The following is a 24,490-nucleotide window of genomic DNA, read 5'->3' as shown; positions in this document are numbered from 1 at the left end:
CACACGCACAGACAGGTGAGAGACAGACAGACAGACACACGCACAGACAGGTGAGAGACAGACAGACAGACACACGCACAGACAGGTGAGAGACAGACAGACACACGCACAGACAGGTGAGAGACAGACAGACACACGCACAGACAGGTGAGAGACAGACAGACAGACACACGCACAGACAGGTGAGAGACAGACAGACAGACACACGCACAGACAGGTGAGAGACAGACAGACAGACACACGCACAGACAGGTGAGAGACAGACAGACAGACACACGCACAGACAGGTGAGAGACAGACAGACAGACACACGCACAGACAGGTGAGAGACAGACAGACAGACACACGCACAGACAGGTGAGAGACAGACAGACAGACACACGCACAGACAGGTGAGAGACAGACAGACACACGCACAGACAGGTGAGAGACAGACAGACAGACACACGCACAGACAGGTGAGAGACAGACAGACACACGCACAGACAGGTGAGACAGACAGACAGACACACGCACAGACAGGTGAGAGACAGACAGACAGACACACGCACAGACAGACAGACAGACACACGCACAGACAGGTGAGAGACAGACACACGCACAGACAGGTGAGAGAGAGACAGACACACGCACAGACAGGTGAGAGACAGACAGACAGACACACGCACAGACAGGTGAGAGACAGACAGACACACGCACAGACAGGTGGAGACAGACAGACACACGCACAGACAGGTGAGAGACACACAGCACAGACAGACAGACAGACACACAGACAGGTGAGAGACAGACAGACACACGCACAGACAGGTGAGAGACAGACAGACAGACACACGCACAGACAGGTGAGAGACAGACAGACAGACACACGCACAGACAGGTGAGAGACAGACAGACAGACACACGCACAGACAGGTGAGAGACAGACAGACACACGCACAGACAGGTGAGAGACAGACAGACAGACACACGCACAGACAGGTGAGAGACAGACAGACAGACACACGCACAGACAGGTGAGAGACAGACAGACAGACACACGCACAGACAGGTGAGAGACAGACAGACAGACACACGCACAGACAGGTGAGAGACAGACAGACAGACACACGCACAGACAGGTGAGAGACAGACAGACAGACACACGCACAGACAGGTGAGAGACAGACAGACACACGCACAGACAGGTGAGAGACAGACAGACACACGCACAGACAGGTGAGAGACAGACAGACAGACACACGCACAGACAGGTGAGAGACAGACAGACACACGCACAGACAGGTGAGAGACAGACAGACAGACACACGCACAGACAGGTGAGAGACAGACAGACAGACACACGCACAGACAGGTGAGACAGACAGACAGACAGACACACGCACAGACAGGTGAGAGACAGACAGACACACGCACAGACAGGTGAGAGACAGACACACGCACAGACAGGTGAGAGACAGACACACACGCACAGACAGGTGACAGCACAGACAGGTGAGAGACAGACAGACAGACACCGCACAGACAGGTGAGAGACAGACAGACAGACACACGCACAGACAGGTGAGAGACAGACAGACAGACACACGCACAGACAGGTGAGAGACAGACAGACAGACACGCACAGACAGGTGAGAGACAGACAGACAGACACACGCACAGACAGGTGAGAGACAGACAGACAGACACACGCACAGACAGGTGAGAGACAGACAGACACACGCACAGACAGGTGAGAGACAGACAGACACACGCACAGACAGGTGAGAGACAGACAGACAGACACACGCACAGACAGGTGAGAGACAGACAGACAGACACACGCACAGACAGGTGAGAGACAGACAGACAGACACACGCACAGACAGGTGAGAGACAGACAGACAGACACACGCACAGACAGGTGAGAGACAGACAGACAGACACACGCACAGACAGGTGAGAGACAGACAGACAGACACACGCACAGACAGGTGAGAGACAGACAGACAGACACACGCACAGACAGGTGAGAGACAGACAGACAGACACACGCACAGACAGGTGAGAGACAGACAGACAGACACACGCACAGACAGGTGAGAGACAGACAGACACACGCACAGACAGGTGAGAGACAGACAGACACACGCACAGACAGGTGAGAGACAGACAGACACACGCACAGACAGGTGAGAGACAGACAGACACACGCACAGACAGGTGAGAGACAGACAGACACACGCACAGACAGGTGAGAGACAGACAGACACACGCACAGACAGGTGAGAGACAGACAGACACACGCACAGACAGGTGAGAGACAGACAGACACACGCACAGACAGGTGAGAGACAGACAGACACACGCACAGACAGGTGAGAGACAGACAGCACAGACAGGTGAGAGACAGACAGGTGAGAGACAGACAGACAGACACACGCACAGACAGGTGAGAGACAGACAGACAGACACACGCACAGACAGGTGAGAGACAGACAGACAGACACACGCACAGACAGGTGAGAGACAGACAGACAGACACACGCACAGACAGGTGAGAGACAGACAGACAGACACACGCACAGACAGGTGAGAGACAGACAGACAGACACACGCACAGACAGGTGAGAGACAGACAGACAGACACACGCACAGACAGGTGAGAGACAGACAGACAGACACACGCACAGACAGGTGAGAGACAGACAGACACACGCACAGACAGGTGAGACAGACAGACAGACACACGCACAGACAGGTGAGAGACAGACAGACAGACACACGCACAGACAGGTGAGAGACAGACAGACAGACACACGCACAGACAGGTGAGAGACAGACAGACACACGCACAGACAGGTGAGAGACAGACAGACACACGCACAGACAGGTGAGAGACAGACAGACACACGCACAGACAGGTGAGAGACAGACAGACACACGCACAGACAGGTGAGAGACAGACAGACACACGCACAGACAGGTGAGAGACAGACAGACACACGCACAGACAGGTGAGAGACAGACAGACACACGCACAGACAGGTGAGAGACAGACAGACACACGCACAGACAGGTGAGAGACAGACAGACACACGCACAGACAGGTGAGAGACAGACAGACACACGCACAGACAGGTGAGAGACAGACAGACACACGCACAGACAGGTGAGAGACAGACAGACAGACACACAGACAGGTGAGAGACAGACAGACACACGCACAGACAGGTGAGAGACAGACAGACACACGCACAGACAGGTGAGAGACAGACAGACACACGCACAGACAGGTGAGAGACAGACAGACACACGCACAGACAGGTGAGAGACAGACAGACACACGCACAGACAGGTGAGAGACAGACAGACACACACACAGACAGGTGAGAGACAGACAGACACACGCACAGACAGGTGAGAGACAGACAGACACACGCACAGACAGGTGAGAGACAGACAGACACACGCACAGACAGGTGAGAGACAGACAGACACACGCACAGACAGGTGAGAGACAGACAGACAGACACGCACAGACAGGTGAGAGACAGGTGTGACAGACAGACACACGCACAGACAGGTGAGAGACAGACAGACAGACACACGCACAGACAGGTGAGACAGACAGACAGACACACGCACAGACAGGTGAGACAGACAGACAGACACACGCACAGACAGGTGAGAGACAGACAGACAGACACACGCACAGACAGGTGAGAGACAGACAGACAGACACACGCACAGACAGGTGAGACAGACAGACAGACACACGCACAGACAGGTGAGAGACAGACAGACAGACACACGCACAGACAGGTGAGAGACAGACAGACACACGCACAGACAGGTGAGAGACAGACAGACACACGCACAGACAGGTGAGACAGACAGACAGACACACGCACAGACAGGTGAGAGACAGACAGACAGACACACGCACAGACAGGTGAGAGACAGACAGACAGACACACGCACAGACAGGTGAGAGACAGACAGACAGACACACGCACAGACAGACAGACAGACACACGCACAGACAGGTGAGAGACAGACACACGCACAGACAGGTGAGAGACAGACACACGCACAGACAGGTGAGAGACAGACAGGTGAGAGACAGACAGACAGACACACGCACAGACAGGTGAGAGACAGACAGACACACGCACAGACAGGTGAGAGACAGACAGACACACGCACAGACAGGTGAGAGACAGACAGGTGAGAGACAGACAGACACACGCACAGACAGGTGAGAGACAGACAAACAGACACACGCACAGACAGGTGAGAGACAGACAGACACACGCACAGACAGGTGAGAGACAGACAGACAGACACACGCACAGACAGGTGAGAGACAGACAGACAGACACACGCACAGACAGACAGACAGACAGACACACGCACAGACAGGTGAGAGACAGACAGACACACGCACAGACAGGTGAGACAGACAGACAGACAGACACACGCACAGACAGGTGAGAGACAGACAGACAGACACACGCACAGACAGGTGAGAGACAGACAGACACACGCACAGACAGGTGAGAGACAGACAGACAGACACACGCACAGACAGGTGAGAGACAGACAGACAGACACACGCACAGACAGGTGAGAGACAGACAGACAGACACACGCACAGCACACAGGTGAGAGACAGACAGACACACGCACAGACAGGTGAGAGACAGACAGACACACGCACAGACAGGTGAGAGACAGACAGACAGACAGACACACGCACAGACAGGTGAGAGACAGACAGACAGACACACGCACAGACAGGTGAGAGACAGACAGACACACGCACAGACAGGTGAGAGACAGACAGACACACGCACAGACAGGTGAGAGACAGACAGACACACGCACAGACAGGTGAGAGACAGACAGACACACGCACAGACAGGTGAGAGACAGACAGGTGAGAGACAGACAGACACACGCACAGACAGGTGAGAGACAGACAGACACACGCACAGACAGGTGAGAGACAGACAGACAGACAGACAGACACACGCACAGACAGGTGAGAGACAGACAGACAGACACACGCACAGACAGGTGAGAGACAGACAGACAGACAGACACACGCACAGACAGGTGAGAGACAGACAGACAGACACACGCACAGACAGGTGAGAGACAGACAGACAGACACACGCACAGACAGGTGGGTGAGAGACAGACAGACAGACACACGCACAGACAGGTGAGAGACACAGACAGACAGACAGACACACGCACAGACAGGTGGGTGAGAGACACAGACAGACAGACACACAGACAGGTGGGTGAGAGACAGACAGACAGACACACGCACAGACAGGTGGGTGAGAGACAGACAGACAGACACAGGTGGGTGAGAGACAGACAGACAGACAGACAGTTGGCTGAGAGACAGACAGACAGACAGACAGGTGGGTGAGAGACAGACAGGTGGGTGAGAGACAGACAGACAGACGGGTGAGAGACAGACACACGCACAGACAGGTGGGTGAGAGACAGACAGACAGACAGGTGGGTGAGAGACAGACCGACAGACAGACAGGTGGGTGAGAGACAGACCGACAGACAGACAGGTGGGTGAGAGACAGACCGACAGACAGACAGGTGGGTTAGAGACAGACAGACAGACACAGGTGGGTGAGAGACAGACAGACACACGCACAGACAGGTGAGAGACAGACAGACAGACACACGCACAGACAGGTGGGTGAGAGACAGACAGACAGACACACGCACAGACAGGTGAGAGACACAGACAGACAGACAGACACACGCACAGACAGGTGAGAGACAGACAGACAGACACACGCACAGACAGGTGAGAGACAGACAGAGAGACACACGCACAGACAGGTGAGAGACAGACAGACAGACACACGCACAGACAGGTGAGAGACAGACAGACACACGCACAGACAGGTGAGAGACAGACAGACACACGCACAGACAGGTGAGAGACAGACAGACAGACAGACACACGCACAGACAGGTGAGAGACAGACAGACAGACAGACACACGCACAGACAGGTGAGAGACAGACAGACACACGCACAGACAGGTGAGAGACAGACAGACACACGCACAGACAGGTGAGAGACAGACAGACACACGCACAGACAGGTGAGAGACAGACAGACACACGCACAGACAGGTGAGAGACAGACAGGTGAGAGACAGACAGACACACGCACAGACAGGTGAGAGACAGACAGACACACGCACAGACAGGTGAGAGACAGACAGACAGACACACGCACAGACAGGTGAGAGACAGACAGACAGACACACGCACAGACAGGTGAGAGACAGACAGACACACGCACAGACAGGTGAGAGACAGACAGACACACGCACAGACAGGTGAGAGACAGACAGACAGACAGACACACGCACAGACAGGTGAGAGACAGACAGACAGACAGACACACGCACAGACAGGTGAGAGACAGACAGACACACGCACAGACAGGTGAGAGACAGACAGACACACGCACAGACAGGTGAGAGACAGACAGACACACGCACAGACAGGTGAGAGACAGACAGACACACGCACAGACAGGTGAGAGACAGACAGGTGAGAGACAGACAGACACACGCACAGACAGGTGAGAGACAGACAGACACACGCACAGACAGGTGAGAGACAGACAGACAGACAGACAGACACACGCACAGACAGGTGAGAGACAGACAGACAGACACACGCACAGACAGGTGAGAGACAGACAGACAGACAGACACACGCACAGACAGGTGAGAGACAGACAGACAGACACACGCACAGACAGGTGAGAGACAGACAGACAGACACACGCACAGACAGGTGGGTGAGAGACAGACAGACAGACACACGCACAGACAGGTGAGAGACACAGACAGACAGACAGACACACGCACAGACAGGTGGGTGAGAGACAGACAGACAGACACACAGACAGGTGGGTGAGAGACAGACAGACACACGCACAGACAGGTGAGAGACAGACAGACACACGCACAGACAGGTGAGAGACAGACAGACACACGCACAGACAGGTGAGAGACAGACAGACACACGCACAGACAGGTGAGAGACAGACAGGTGAGAGACAGACAGACACACGCACAGACAGGTGAGAGACAGACAGACACACGCACAGACAGGTGAGAGACAGACAGACAGACAGACAGACACACGCACAGACAGGTGAGAGACAGACAGACAGACACACGCACAGACAGGTGAGAGACAGACAGACAGACAGACACACGCACAGACAGGTGAGAGACAGACAGACAGACACACGCACAGACAGGTGAGAGACAGACAGACAGACACACGCACAGACAGGTGGGTGAGAGACAGACAGACAGACACACGCACAGACAGGTGAGAGACACAGACAGACAGACAGACACACGCACAGACAGGTGGGTGAGAGACACAGACAGACAGACACACAGACAGGTGGGTGAGAGACAGACAGACAGACAGACACACGCACAGACAGGTGGGTGAGAGACAGACAGACAGACACAGGTGGGTGAGAGACAGACAGACAGACAGACAGTTGGCTGAGAGACAGACAGACAGACAGACAGACAGGTGGGTGAGAGACAGACAGGTGGGTGAGAGACAGACAGACAGACGGGTGAGAGACAGACACACGCACAGACAGGTGGGTGAGAGACAGACAGACACAGGTGGTTGAGAGACAGACAGACACAGGTGGGTGAGAGACAGACAGACAGACACAGGTGGTTGAGAGACAGACAGACACAGGTGGTTGAGAGACAGACAGACACAGGTGGGTGACAGACAGACAGACACACGCACAGACAGGTGGGTGAGAGACACAGACAGACAGACACACAGACAGGTGGGTGAGAGACAGACAGACAGACAGACACACGCACAGACAGGTGGGTGAGAGACAGACAGACAGACACAGGTGGGTGAGAGACAGACAGACAGACAGACAGTTGGCTGAGAGACAGACAGACAGACAGACAGGTGGGTGAGAGACAGACAGGTGGGTGAGAGACAGACAGACAGACGGGTGAGAGACAGACACACGCACAGACAGGTGGGTGAGAGACAGACAGACAGACAGGTGGGTGAGAGACAGACCGACAGACAGACAGGTGGGTGAGAGACAGACCGACAGACAGACAGGTGGGTGAGAGACAGACCGACAGACAGACAGGTGGGTTAGAGACAGACAGACAGACACAGGTGGGTGAGAGACAGACAGACAGACAGGTGGGTGAGAGACAGACCGACAGACAGACAGGTGGGTTAGAGACAGACAGACAGACACAGGTGGTTGAGAGACAGACAGACACAGGTGGTTGAGAGACAGACAGACACAGGTGGGTGAGAGACAGACAGACAGGCAGACAGGTGGGTGAGAGACAGACAGACAGACAGGTGGGTGAGAGACAGACAGACAGGTGGGTGAGAGACAGACAGACAGACAGGTGGGTGAGAGACAGACAGGTGGGTGAGAGACAGACACACGCACAGACAGGTGGGTGAGAGACAGACAGACAGACACGCACAGACAGGTGGGTGAGAGACAGACAGACAGACGGACGGGTGACAGACAGACAGACAGACAGACACACGCACAGACAGGTGGGTGAGAGACAGACAGACAGACAGACGGGTGAGAGACAGACACACGCACAGACAGGCGGGTGAGAGACAGACAGACAGACGGACGGGTGAGAGACAGACAGACAGACAGACAGGTGGGTGAGAGACAGACAGACAGACAGGTGGGTGAGAGACAGACAGGTGGGTGAGAGACAGACAGACAGACAGACGGGTGAGAGACAGACACACGCACAGACAGGCGGGTGAGAGACAGACAGACAGACAGACTGTTGAGAGACAGACAGACAGGTGGGTGAGAGACAGACCGACAGACAGACAGGTGGGTTAGAGACAGACAGACAGACACAGGTGGGTGAGAGACAGACAGACAGGCAGACAGGTGGGTGAGAGACAGACAGGCAGACAGGTGGGTGAGAGACAGACAGACAGACAGGTGGGTGAGAGACAGACAGACAGACAGGTGGGTGAGAGACAGACAGACACGCACAGACAGGTGGGTGAGAGACAGACAGACAGACGGACGGGTGACAGACAGACAGACAGACACACGCACAGACAGGTGGGTGAGAGACAGACAGACAGACAGACGGGTGAGAGACAGACACACGCACAGACAGGCGGGTGAGAGACAGACAGACAGACGGACGGGTGAGAGACAGACAGACAGACAGGTGGGTGAGAGACAGACAGACAGACAGGTGGGTGAGAGACAGACAGGTGGGTGAGAGACAGACAGACAGACAGACGGGTGAGAGACAGACACACGCACAGACAGGCGGGTGAGAGACAGACGGACGGGTGAGAGACAGACAGACAGACAGACGGTTGAGAGACAGACAGACAGACAGGTGGGTGAGAGACAGACCGACAGACAGACAGGTGGGTTAGAGACAGACAGACAGACACAGGTGGTTGAGAGACAGACAGACAGACACAGGTGGGTGAGAGACAGACAGACACAGGTGGGTGAGAGACAGACAGACAGGCAGACAGGTGGGTGAGAGACAGACAGACAGACAGGTGGGTGAGAGACAGACAGACAGACAGGTGGGTGAGCGACAGACAGACAGACAGGTGGGTGAGAGACAGACAGACAGACAGACAGGTGGGTTAGAGACAGACAGACAGACGGACGGGTGACAGACAGACAGACACACGCACAGACAGGTGGGTGAGAGACAGACAGACAGACGGACGGGTGAGAGACAGACAGACAGACAGACAGGTGGGTGAGAGACAGACAGACAGACAGGTGGGTGAGAGACAGACAGGTGGGTGAGACAGACAGACAGACAGACAGACGGGTGAGAGACAGACACACGCACAGACAGGCGGGTGAGAGACAGACGGACGGGTGAGAGACAGACAGACAGACAGACTGTTGAGAGACAGACAGACAGACAGGTGGGTGAGAGACAGACCGACAGACAGACAGGTGGGTTAGAGACAGACATACAGACACAGGTGGGTGAGAGACAGACAGACAGACACAGGTGGGTGAGAGACAGACAGACACAGGTGGGTGAGAGACAGACAGACAGGCAGACAGGTGGGTGAGAGACAGACAGACAGACAGGTGGGTGAGAGACAGACAGACAGACAGGTGGGTGAGCGACAGACAGACAGACAGGTGGGTGAGAGACAGACAGACAGACAGACAGGTGGGTTAGAGACAGACAGACACAGGTGGGTTAGAGACAGACAGGCAGACAGACAGGTGGGTGAGTGACAGACAGACAGACAGGTGGGTGAGACAGACAGACAGCCAGGTGGGTGAGAGACAGACAGACAGACAGGTGGTTGAGAGACAGACAGACACAGGTGGGTGAGAGACAGACAGGCAGACAGACAGACAGGCAGACAGGTGGGTGAGAGACAGACAGACAGGTGGGTGAGAGACAGACAGACAGACAGGTGGGTGAGAGACAGACAGGTGGGTGAGAGACAGACACAGACAGACAGGTGGGTGAGAGACAGACAGACAGACACGCACAGACAGGTGGGTGAGAGACAGACAGACAGACAGACGGACGGGTGACAGACAGACAGACAGACAGACAGACACACGACAGACAGGTGGGTGAGAGACAGACAGACAGACAGACGGGTGAGAGACAGACAGCACAGACAGGTGGGTGAGAGACAGACAGACAGACAGGTGGGTGAGAGACAGACAGACAGACAGACAGGTGGGTGAGAGACAGACAGACAGACAGGTGGGTGAGAGACAGACAGGTGGGTGAGAGACAGACAGACAGACAGACGGGTGAGAGACAGACACACGCACAGACAGGCGGGTGAGAGACAGACAGACAGACAGACAGGTGGGTGAGAGACAGACCGACAGACAGACAGGTGGGTTAGAGACAGACAGACAGACACAGGTGGGTGAGAGACAGACAGACAGGCAGACAGGTGGGTGAGAGACAGACAGACAGACAGGTGGGTGAGAGACAGACAGACAGACAGGTGGGTGAGAGACAGACAGACAGACAGACAGGTGGGTGAGAGACAGACAGACACGCACAGACAGGTGGGTGAGAGACAGACAGACAGACGGACGGGTGACAGACAGACAGACGGACGGGTGACAGACAGACAGACAGACAGACACACGCACAGACAGGTGGGTGAGAGACAGACAGACAGACAGACGGGTGAGAGACAGACAGACAGACGGACGGGTGAGAGACAGACAGACAGACAGGTGGGTGAGAGACAGACAGACAGACAGGTGGGTGAGAGACAGACAGGTGGGTGAGAGACAGACAGACAGACGGGTGAGAGACAGACACACGCACAGACAGGCGGGTGAGAGACAGACGGACGGGTGAGAGACAGACAGACAGACAGGTGGGTGAGAGACAGACCGACAGACAGACAGGTGGGTTAGAGACAGACAGACAGACACAGGTGGGTGAGAGACAGACAGACAGACACAGGTGGGTGAGAGACAGACAGACAGACACAGACAGGACAGACAGACAGGTGGGTGAGAGACAGACAGACAGACAGGTGGGTGAGACAGACAGACAGACAGGTGGGTGAGCAGACAGACAGACAGACAGGTGGGTGAGAGACAGACAGACAGACAGACAGGTGGGTTAGAGACAGACAGACAGACAGGTGGGTTAGAGACAGACAGACAGACAGACAGGTGGGTGAGAGACAGACAGACAGACAGGTGGGTGAGAGACAGACAGACAGACAGGTGGGTGAGAGACAGACAGACAGACAGGTGGGTGAGAGACAGACAGACAGACAGGTGGGCGACAGAGAGACAGACAGACAGACAGACAGGTGGGGTGAGAGACAGACAGACAGACAGGTGGGTGAGAGACAGACAGACAGGTGGGTGAGAGACAGACAGACAGGTGGGTGAGACAGACAGACAGACAGACAGGTGGGTGAGGGAGACAGACAGACAGACAGGTGGGTGGGTGAGAGACAGACAGACAGGTGGGTGAGAGACAGACAGACAGACAGACAGACAGACAGACAGGTGGGTGAGAGACAGAAGACAGACAGACAGACAGACAGGTGGGTGAGAGACAGACAGACAGACAGGTGGGTGAGAGACAGACAGACAGACAGGTGGGTGAGAGACAGACAGGTGGGTGAGAGACAGACAGACAGACAGGTGGGTGAGACAGACAGACACAGACAGGTGGGTGAGAGACAGACAGGACAGACGGGTGAGAGACAGACGCACAGACGGGTGAGAGACAGACAGGGTGAGAGACAGACAGGCAGACAGACAGACTGTTGAGAGACAGACAGACAGACAGACAGGTGGGTGAGAGACAGACAGACAGGTGGGTGAGAGACAGACAGACAGGTGGGTGAGAGACAGACAGACAGACAGACAGGTGGGTGAGAGACAGACAGACAGACACAGGTGGGTTAGAGACAGACAGACAGACAGACAGACACAGGTGGGTGAGAGACAGACAGACACAGGTGGGTGAGAGACAGACAGACAGACACAGACACAGACAGGTGGGTGAGAGACAGACAGACAGACAGACACAGACAGACAGACAGGTGGGTGAGAGACAGACAAACAGACAGACGGGTGAGAGACAGACAGACAGGTGGGAGAGACAGACAGACAGACACAGGTGGGTTAGAGACAGACAGGCAGACAGACAGAGTGACAGACAGACAGACAGGTGGGTGAGAGACAGACAGACAGACCAGGTGGGTGAGAGACAGACAGACAGACAGGTGGGTGAGAGACAGACAGACAGACAGGTGGGTGAGAGACAGACAGACAGACAGACGGGTGAGAGACAGACACACGCACAGACAGGTGGGTGAGAGACAGACAGACAGACAGGTGGGTGAGAGACAGACAGACAGACAGGTGGGTGAGAGACAGACCGACAGACAGACAGGTGGGTTAGAGACAGACAGACAGACACAGGTGGTTGAGAGACAGACAGACACAGGTGGAGAGACAGACAGACAGACAGGCAGACAGGTGGGTGAGAGACAGACAGACAGGTGGGTGAGAGACAGACAGACAGACAGGTGGGTGAGCGACAGACAGACAGGTGGGTGAGAGACAGACACACGCACAGACAGGTGGGTGAGAGACAGACAGACAGACACGCACAGACAGGTGGGTGAGAGACAGACAGACAGACAGACAGACGGACGGGTGAGAGACAGACAGACAGACAGGTGGGTGAGAGAGAGACAGACAGACAGGTGGGTGAGAGACAGACAGACAGACAGACAGGTGGGAGAGACAGACAGACAGACAGACGGGTGAGAGACAGACACACGCACAGACAGGCGGGTGAGAGACAGACAGACAGACAGACGGACGGGTGAGAGACAGACAGACAGACAGGTGGGTGAGAGAGAGACAGACAGACAGGTGGGTGAGAGAGACAGACAGACAGGTGGGTGAGAGACAGACAGACAGACAGACAGGTGGGTGAGAGACAGACAGACAGACAGGTGGGTGAGAGACAGACAGACAGACAGGTGGGTGAGAGACAGACAGACAGACAGGTGGGTGAGAGACAGACAGACAGACAGGTGGGTGAGAGACAGACAGACAGACAGACAGGTGGGTGAGAGACAGACAGACAGACAGACAGGTGGGTGAGAGACAGACAGACAGACAGACAGGTGGGTGAGAGACAGACAGACAGACAGGTGGGTGAGAGACAGACAGGTGGGTTAGAGACAGACAGACAGACACAGGTGGGTTAGAGACAGACAGACAGACAGACACAGGTGGGTGAGAGACAGACAGGCAGACAGACAGGTGGGTGAGTGACAGACAGACAGACACACGCACAGACAGGTGGGTGAGAGACAGACAGACAGACAGACACACGCACAGACAGGTGGGTGAGAGACAGACAGACAGGTGGGTGAGAGACAGACAGACAGACAGGTGGGTGAGAGACAGCCAGACAGGTGGGTGAGAGACAGACAGGTGGGTGAGAGACAGACAGACAGACGGGTGAGAGACAGACACACGCACAGACGGATGGGTGAGAGACAGACAGACAGACTGTTGACAGACAGACAGACAGACAGACAGACAGACAGACAGACAGACAGACAGGTGGGTGAGAGACAGACCGACAGACAGACACAGGTGGGTGAGAGACAGACAGACACAGGTGGGTGAGAGACGGACAGACAGGCAGACAGGTGGGTGAGAGACAGACAGGCAGACAGGTGGGTGAGCGACAGACAGACAGACAGGTGGGTGAGCGACAGACAGACAGACAGGTGGGTGAGAGACAGACAGACAGACACACGCACAGACAGGTGGGTGAGAGACAGACAGACAGACAGACGGGTGAGAGACAGACACACGCACAGACAGGCGGGTGAGAGACAGACGGACAGTGAGAGACAGACAGACAGACTGTTGAGAGACAGACAGACAGACAGGTGGGTGAGAGACAGACAGACAGACAGGTGGGTGAGAGACAGACCGACAGACAGACAGGTGGGTGAGAGACAGACAGACAGACACAGGTGGGTGAGAGACAGACAGGCAGACAGGTGGGTGAGATACAGACAGACAGGCAGACAGGTGGGTGAGAGACAGACAGACAGACAGACAGGTGGGTGAGAGACAGACAGACAGGTGGGTGAGAGACAGACAGACATACAGACACACGCACAGACAGGTGGGTGAGAGACAGACAGACAGACACACGCACAGACAGGTGAGAGACACAGGTGAGAGACAGACAGACGGGTGAGAGACGCACAGACAGACGGGTGAGAGACGCAGACAGACAGACGGGTGAGAGACGCACAGACAGACGGGTGAGAGACGCACAGACAGACGGGTGAGAGACGCACAGACAGACGGGTGAGAGACAGACAGACAGGGGTGAGAGACGACAGACAGACTGGTGAGAGACAGACAGACAGACGGGTGAGAGACGCACAGACAGACGGGTGAGAGACGCACAGACAGACGGGTGAGAGACGCACAGACAGACGGGTGAGAGACGCACAGACAGACGGGTGAGAGACGCACAGACAGACGGGTGAGAGACAGGCACAGACAGGTGAGAGACAGACAGGTGAGAGACACACGCACAGACAGGGAGAGACAGACAGGTGAGAGACACACGCACAGACAGGTGAGAGACACACAGACAGACAGGTGAGAGACACACAGACAGACAGGTGAGAGACACACAGACAGACAGGTGTGAGAGACACAGACAGACAGGTGAGAGACACACAGACAGACAGGTGGGTGAGAGACAGACAGACAGACAGACAGGTGGGTGAGAGACAGACAGACAGACAGACGGGTGAGAGACAGACACACGCACAGACAGGCGGGTGAGAGACAGACAGACAGACAGACGGACGGGTGAGAGACAGACAGACAGACAGGTGGGTGAGAGAGAGACAGACAGACAGGTGGGTGAGAGACAGACAGACAGACAGACAGGTGGGTGAGAGACAGACAGACAGACAGGTGGGTGAGAGACAGACAGACAGACAGGTGGGTGAGAGACAGACAGACAGACAGGTGGGTGAGAGACAGACAGACAGACAGGTGGGTGAGAGACAGACAGACAGACAGACAGGTGGGTGAGAGACAGACAGACAGACAGACAGGTGGGTGAGAGACAGACAGACAGACAGACAGACAGACAGACAGACAGGTGGGTGAGAGACAGACAGGTGGGTTAGAGACAGACAGACAGACACAGGTGGGTTAGAGACAGACAGACAGACAGACACAGGTGGGTGAGAGACAGACAGGCAGACAGACAGGTGGGTGAGTGACAGACAGACAGACACACGCACAGACAGGTGGGTGAGAGACAGACAGACAGACAGACACACGCACAGACAGGTGGGTGAGAGACAGACAGACAGGTGGGTGAGAGACAGACAGACAGACAGGTGGGTGAGAGACAGCCAGACAGGTGGGTGAGAGACAGACAGGTGGGTGAGAGACAGACAGACAGACGGGTGAGAGACAGACACACGCACAGACGGACGGGTGAGAGACAGACAGACAGACTGTTGACAGACAGACAGACAGACAGACAGACAGACAGGTGGGTGAGAGACAGACCGACAGACAGACACAGGTGGGTGAGAGACAGACAGACACAGGTGGGTGAGAGACGGACAGACAGGCAGACAGGTGGGTGAGAGACAGACAGGCAGACAGGTGGGTGAGCGACAGACAGACAGACAGGTGGGTGAGCGACAGACAGACAGACAGGTGGGTGAGAGACAGACAGACAGACACACGCACAGACAGGTGGGTGAGAGACAGACAGACAGACAGACGGGTGAGAGACAGACACACGCACAGACAGGCGGGTGAGAGACAGACGGACGAGTGAGAGACAGACAGACAGACTGTTGAGAGACAGACAGACAGACAGGTGGGTGAGAGACAGACAGACAGACAGGTGGGTGAGAGACAGACCGACAGACAGACAGGTGGGTGAGAGACAGACAGACAGACACAGGTGGGTGAGAGACAGACAGGCAGACAGGTGGGTGAGATACAGACAGACAGGCAGACAGGTGGGTGAGAGACAGACAGACAGACAGACAGGTGGGTGAGAGACAGACAGACAGGTGGGTGAGAGACAGACAGACATACAGACACACGCACAGACAGGTGGGTGAGAGACAGACAGACAGACACACGCACAGACAGGTGAGAGACACAGGTGAGAGACAGACAGACGGGTGAGAGACGCACAGACAGACGGGTGAGAGACGCACAGACAGACGGGTGAGAGACGCACAGACAGACGGGTGAGAGACGCACAGACAGACGGGTGAGAGACGCACAGACAGACGGGTGAGAGACGACACAGACAGACGGGTGAGAGACGCACAGACAGACTGGGTGAGAGACGCACAGACAGACGGGTGAGAGACGCACAGACAGACGGGTGAGAGACGCACAGACAGACGGGTGAGAGACGCACAGACAGACGGGTGAGAGACGCACAGACAGACGGGTGAGAGACGCACAGACAGACGGGTGAGAGACACGCACAGACAGGTGAGAGACAGACAGGTGAGAGACACACGCACAGACAGGTGAGAGACAGACAGGTGAGAGACACACGCACAGACAGGTGAGAGACACACAGACAGACAGGTGAGAGACACACAGACAGACAGGTGAGAGACACACAGACAGACAGGTGAGAGAGACACAGACAGACAGGTGAGAGACACACAGACAGACAGGTGAGAGACACACAGACAGACAGGTGAGAGACACACAGACAGACAGGTGAGAGACACACAGACAGACAGGTGAGAGACACACAGACAGACAGGTGAGAGACACACAGACAGACAGGTGAGAGACACACAGACAGACAGGTGAGAGACACACAGACAGACAGGTGAGAGACCAACAGACAGACAGGTGACAGGCAGGTGAGAGACCAACAGACAGACAGGTGACAGGCAGGTGAGAGAAAGTGAAAGAGACAGACAGACAGGTGAGAGACACACAGACAGACAGGTGAGAGACCGACAGACAGACAGGTGAGAGAAAGACAGGTGAGATAGACAGGTGAGAGACACAGACAGATAGACAGACAGACAGACAGACAGACAGACAGGTGAGAGAAAGTGAAAGACAGACAGACAGGTGAGAGACACACACAGACAGACAAACAGGTGAGAAACAGACAGACAGGTGAGACAGATAGATGGGGGAGAGACACAGACAGACAGACAGACAGACAGGTGAGAGACAGACAGACAGGTTAATGGTTGTGTTCTTGTCTCCTGACAGGGTGACAGACACGTCTCTATCAGTCTGGCTCTGCCCTGTGTCCTGGGGCTCCGTAAGCACCTGTCAGAGTGCGTCTCCCCCCAGCTACCCTGCCTGCTGCTGGGCTTGTCTCAAGCCGTAGAGCGCCGCCTGGCTCCCATCCTGGAGGACCCGCTATACGTCACCGCCACCACCCTGGACCCACAGTTCAAACTCACCTGGAGCTCAGACCCTGACTGGCACAGACAGGTCCTCCTGGACGAGGTCACCAAACACACACAAACACAGGGCCCCAGCATGGAGCTCACCCCCCAGGCCCAGTCCCCTGACGCAGCTTTGTCCCCAGCCTCGTCCCCTCTTCCCTCCTCCACTTCGCTCAGCAGGCCCTGCAAGCTGTTCTCCTTCATCAAGCAAAGGCCCACGGCGCAGGCAAAGAGCGTGGAGCAGGAGCTGGCAGGGTACCTGCGTGAGGAGCCCACTGAGGAGGAGCCTCTCCACTACTGGAGACGAAAGACTATAGACTTCCCTCAGCTCAGCCAGGTGGCCAAGCGGGCGTTTACTGTGCCGGCTGGGACCTCCACCGTGGAGACCATCTTTACCTCGGCCAGACACTGGCTCCAACCCGGCAGAGGCAGGGCTCTCCCCAAAAACCTTGAGACACTCATCTATCTCAAAACCAACTATAGGTTACTGTGGACTTAATGGATCAGCCCTACACCCGAGGCACTAACAGAGCTACAGAGGCACTAACAGAGCTACAGAGGCACTAACACAGCTACAGAGGCACTAACACAGCTACAGGCTGGTAATGTTGTCCATGTAACCCGATGGAGACTCAAAAACTTGAAGACCAATTACAGACTACTGTGGACTTCGACACAGACCGCTATGGACCTACACACTATAGTCCATGTAGCCTACAGGTTTCAGATCTAACCACTATAGTCCAATTAGCCTACAGGTTTCAGACCTAAAAACACTATAGTCCATGTAGCCTACAGGTTTCAGACCTAAACACTATAGTCCAATTAGCCTACAGGTTTCAGACCTAAACACTATAGTCCATGAAGCCTACAGGTTTCAGACCTAAACACTATAGTCCATGTAGCCTACAGGTTTCAGACCTAAACACTGTAGTCCATGTAGCCTACAGGTTTCAGACCTAAACACTATAGTCCATGTAGCCTACAGGTTTCAGACCTAAACACTATAGTCCATGTAGCCTACAGGTTTCAGACCTAAACACCATAATCCATGAAGCCTACAGGTTTCAGACATACAGTGCCTTGCAAAAGTATTCACCCCCCTTGGTGATTTGCCTACTTTGTTGCATTACCACCTGTAATTTAAACAGATTTGTATTTGGATGTCATGTAATAGACAAACACAAAATAGTACAAATTGGTGAAGTGAAATGAAGAAAATTACTTGTTTAAAAGAATTCAATAAAATGACAAACTGAAAAGTGGTGCGTGCATATGTTTTCACCCCCCTTGCTATGAAGACCCTAAATAAGAACTGGTGCAACCAATTACCTTCAGAAGTCACAGAATTAGTTAGATTGTACACAGGTGGACTTTATTTAAGTCATATGATCTCAGTATATATACACCTGTTCTGAAAGGCCCCAGAGTCTGCAACACCACCAAGCAAGCGGCACCATGAAGACCAAGGAGCTCTCCAAGTCCAGGTCAGGGACAAAGTTGTGGAGAAGTACAGATCAGCGTTGGGTTATAATATCTGAAACTTTGAACAGCCCACAGCGCACCATTAAATCCATTATTAGAAAATGGAAAGAATATGGCACCAAAACTCACAGACCAGGCAAGGAGGGCATTAATCAGAGAGGCAACAAAGAGACCAAAGATAACCCTGAACGAGCTGCAAAGCTCCACAGGGGAGATTGGAGTATCTGTCCATAGGACCACTTTAAGCTGTACACTCCACAGAGCTAGACTTTACGGAAGAGTGGCCAGAAGAAAGCCATTGCTTAAAGAAAAAAAATAAGCAAACACGTTTGGTGTTCGCCAAAAGGCATGTGGGAGACTCCCCAAACATATGGAAGAAGGTACTCTGGTCAGATGAGCCTAAAATGTAGCTTTTTGGCCATCAAGGAAAACGCTATGACTGGCACAAACACAACACCTCTCATCACCCCGAGAACACCATCCCCACAGTGACGCATGGTGGTGGCAGCATCATGCTGTGGGGATGTTTTTCATCGGCAGGGACTTTGGAACTGGTCAGAATTGAAGGAATGATGGATGGCGCTAAATACAGGGAAATTCTTGAGGTAAACCTGTTTAAGTCTTCCAGATATTTGAGACTGGGATAGAGGATCACCTTCCAGCAGAACAATAATCCTAAATACACTCCTAAAGCAACACTCGAGTGGTTTAAGGGGAAACATTTAAATATCTTGGAATAGCCTAGTCAAAACCCAGACCTCAATCCAATTGAGAATCTGTGGTACGACTTAAAGATTGCTGTACACCAGCAGAACCCATCCAACTTGAAGGAGCTGGAGCAGTTTTGCCTGACGATTGGACAAATATCCCAGTGGCTAGATGTGCCAAGCTTATAGAGACACACCCCAAGAGACTTGCAGCTGTAATTGCTGTTAAAGGTGGCTCTACAAAGTATTGACTTGGGGGGAGGGTGAATAGTTATGCACGCTCAAGTTTTCTGTTTTCTTGTCTTATTTCTTGTTTGATAAATATGTTGCATCTTCAAAGTGATTGGCAGGTGTGTAAATCAAATGATACAAACCCCCTGAAAAACCCCTGAAAATCAATTTTCATTCCAGGTTGAATGGCAACAAAATAGGAAAAATGCCAAGGGGGGTGAATACTTTCGCAAGCCACTGTACACACTATAGTTCATGAAGCCTACAGGTTTCAGACTGCTATGGACGTAAACACTATAATCCATGTTCCCTACAGGTTTCAGACTGCTATGGACGTAAACACTATAATCCATGTTCCCTACAGGTTTCAGACTGCTATGGACGTAAACACTATAATCCATGTTCCCTACAGGTTTCAGACTGCTATGGATGTAAACACTATAATCCATGTTCCCTACAGGTTTCAGACCTGAACACTATAGTCCATTTAGCCTTCAGGTTTCAGACTGCTTTGTACCTAAACACTGTACCCAGCTGACAACGAACATTCCCACAACTTTAGAAAATGAGTCTCATTAGGTCATTAAATAATGTTTTTCATACGAATGTCCCTGTGATGTGTAAGGAATGTTTTCAAAAGACAATTCATTTGAATGTCCAATAGAACGTGTTTACCATGTTCTCAGAACTTAATATTTCCCCAATTGTTTTATTTATTACACATCAAGGCCCTGCTTGGTGAACCACTGATCCACTCATAGCTATTTGTCTGTTGTCAAGGAGATTCACACACACACAGTGCTTTTAACATACTGTTTTCAACAAACATATGACACATTCTGACAAACGTGATTACATAGTGCATGTTCATTTTTTACATTATTATTCTCACCTGGGATTTGAACTCACAACCTCTTGGTTCATCGTACTCTGATCTTCCTGCCTCGCCTCCATGTTGGGTCTCAGTTAATCTGACTATTCTCTCATAATTTATTACTTATTTCAGCAATTTAATGGCTTTCTGTATAATTGTCTAACTTTGGGTCATTTTAACCTGTATTAAATGATACTCCTGAAACACTAGTATGATTATTAAAATGTTTTCTCGAGTGTATTTTCAACAGAGCTGAGATTCCACCTATCAGCTTGTTTCAGATCAAATGCCTAGGGAGGAGGGGTTAAGGTTTCTTCAGGACAGGGCTATACTGGCCCAATAAGTACATGTCCTAGAGAGGACTTTTATCATTGGTGCTGGTGGCCTGGGTTTGAGACCCTCTAATAGCAGTTCTATATTGTTACAACACACCTCTCTGATCTAATGAGTTTCTCATTGAAAAGCGAGTCTGTATGTACTCCTTGAGCACCAACTATGACTGCTTTTCCTTTACCTCCTGTTCAGTATTCATTCTATAAAGATGAGCATCATGGTTTTCTGGAAATCTACTATATCATTCAAGTTCTAAAATGGATGCAGCAACTGCAGATGTCTCCTTTAACAAAGTATTTCTGTGACTGGTCCCAAGTTATTCTGTTGCAGAGTGTATTTATCCACATTAAAACTTGGAGACGGAACTCTGTTGTTTTGGTATAACTGACATCATCGTTGCTTAAATGGTCAATTTGAGAAAGTAAAGACATGCGGCTGTAAATATAGAATATGAAAATGACATTAACGTATATTGCTAAGAATGTGACAGTACCCTACCCCCTCCTCACTAGATCTGAAACAACTTGATAGGTGGAAGCAATAGGGTGAATGCACTGAAGTAAATCTCAGCTGTGTTAAAACTACACTCAATAAATGCTTTTATTGATCAAAGTGATTCAGGAGTATTATTAAAACAGGTTAATATGCCTCACCAACATTGGACAACTATACACAAAAGCCATTCAGTAAATCAAATCAAGGATGAGAGCTATATGGTTGAGAGGATTCTGAGATAATTGTCTTTTAAAGTTTCTAACCCTCATTGGTGTCAGCCAGTTTTATCTTGTATTCTTTTGAATTTAGCAACATGAATTCGAGTACTATATGCACTGAACTAAAATATAAACGCAACATGTAAAGTATTGGTCCCATGTTACATGAGATTAAATAAAAGATCCCAGAAATCTTCCATTCGCACAAAAAGCTTATTTCTCTCAAATTTAGTTTCCACCCCTGTTAGTGAGCATTTCTGCTTGGTCAACATAATTCATGCACCTGACAGGTGTGGCATATCAAGAAGCTGATTAAACGGCATTGTCATTACACAGGTGCACCTTGTGCTGGGGACAAAAAGCCACTGTAAAATGTGCCGTTTTGTCATACAACACAATGCCACACGTCTGAAGTTTTGAAGAAGCATGCAATTGGCATGTTGACTGGAGGAATCTCCACTAATGCTGTTGCCAGATAATTTCATGTTAACTTCTATACTATAAACCGGCACCAACATAATTTTAAGGAATTTGGCAGTACGTCCAACTGGCCTCAACTGCAGACCATGTGTATGGTGTCGTGTGGGTGTTGTGAACAGAGTGCCCCATGGTTGCAATGGGGTTATGGTATGGGCAGGTACAAGCTATGGACAAAGAACGCAATTGCATTTTATCGATGGCAATTCGAATACACTGTGACGAGATCCTCTGGCACCATTGTCATGCCATTCATCAGCCTCTATCATCCCATGTTTCAGATAATGCACGGCCTCATTTTCACAAAGATCTGTACACAATTGCTAGAAGCTGAAAATGTCCATAGCCTGCATACTCACATTGAGCATGTTTGGGATGCTCTGGATCGGTGCGTTCCAGTTCCCGCCAATATTCAGCAATTTCGCACAGCCATTGAAGAGGAGTGGGACAACATTCCACAATCAACAGCCTGATCTACTCTGCGAAGGAGATGTGCCGTGCTGCATGAGGGAAATGGTGGTCATAACAGATACTGACTCTGTGACTAGAGGTCGACCAATTATGATTTTTCAACACTGATACCGATTATTGGTGGCAAAACGTATATTCTTTCAGTGAAATACGGAACCGTTCCATATTTTATCTAATGGGTGGCATCCATTAGTCTAAATATTGCTGTTACATTGCACAACCTTCGATGTTATGTCATAATTATGTACGATTCTGGCAAATTAATTACGGTCTTTATTAGGAAGAAATTGTCTTCACACAGTTCGCAACGAGCCAGGCGGCCCAAACTGCTGTATATACCCTGACTCGGAACGCTTGCACGGAACGCAAGAGAAGTGATACAATTTCCCCAGTTAAAATAAATTAATGTTAGCAGGCAATATTAACTAAATATGCAGGTTTAAAAAATATATACTTTGTATTGATTTTAATGAAAGGCATTGATGTTTATGGTTAGGTACACATTGGTGCAACGACAGTGCTTTTACGCACTTTTTAGCGAATGCGCTTGTTAAATCATCACCCTGTGATTCGATGATAAATGAACAGGCACCGTATCGATTATATGCAACGCAGGACAAACTAGATAAACTAGTAATATCATCAACCATGTGTAGTTAACTAGTGATTATGTTAAGATTGATTGTTTTTTATAAGATAAGTTTAATGCTAGCTAGCAACTTATCTTGGCTTCTTGCTGCACTCGCATAACAGGTAGTCAGCCTGCCATGCAGTCTCCTCGTGGAGTGCAATGTAATCGGCCATAATCGGTGTCCAGAAATGCTGATTACCGATTGTTATGAAAACTTTAAATCGGCCCTAATTAATCGGCCATTCAGATTAATCAGTCGACCTCTATCTGTGACCAACAGATGCATATCTGCATTTGTATTTGTATTTATTATGGATCCCCATTAGTTCCTGCCAAGGCAGCAGCTACTCTTCCTGGGGTTTATTATGGATCCCCATTAGTTCCTGTCAAGGCAGCAGCTACTCTTCCTGGGGTTTATTATGGATCCCCATTAGTTCCTGTCAAGGCAGCAGCTATCCCTGGGGTTTATTATGGATCCCCATTAGTTC

General features: G+C 51.9%; 1 protein-coding gene and 1 long non-coding RNA gene across 2 annotated transcripts in view; both read left to right on the top strand.

The window, feature by feature from the left end:
* si:dkey-109j17.5 (zinc finger BED domain-containing protein 6) overlaps window positions 1-19,500 on the top strand; it is a 54,865-nt gene extending 35,365 nt beyond the window's left edge. Inside the window, exon 6 of the mRNA XM_024405687.2 lies at window positions 17,899-19,500. Coding sequence (XP_024261455.2) covers window positions 17,899-18,579 — 681 coding nt within the window. The 3' untranslated portion in view covers window positions 18,580-19,500. The remainder of the gene's footprint in view (window positions 1-17,898) is intronic.
* A 1,051-nt stretch (window positions 19,501-20,551) lies between these two features.
* Window positions 20,552-21,581, top strand: LOC121839674. The gene is made up of 2 exons (XR_006079183.1): window positions 20,552-20,771; window positions 20,820-21,581. It is a non-coding gene; the product is annotated as an uncharacterized LOC121839674 (long non-coding RNA).
* Window positions 21,582-24,490: the final 2,909 nt, after the last annotated feature.

This window comes from Oncorhynchus tshawytscha, linkage group LG16, assembly GCF_018296145.1.
Source record: "Oncorhynchus tshawytscha isolate Ot180627B linkage group LG16, Otsh_v2.0, whole genome shotgun sequence".
Lineage (NCBI taxonomy): Eukaryota > Metazoa > Chordata > Actinopteri > Salmoniformes > Salmonidae > Oncorhynchus > Oncorhynchus tshawytscha.
The sequence above is the reverse complement of the archived record's forward strand: the minus strand, read 5'-3'. Positions and strand labels throughout refer to the sequence as shown.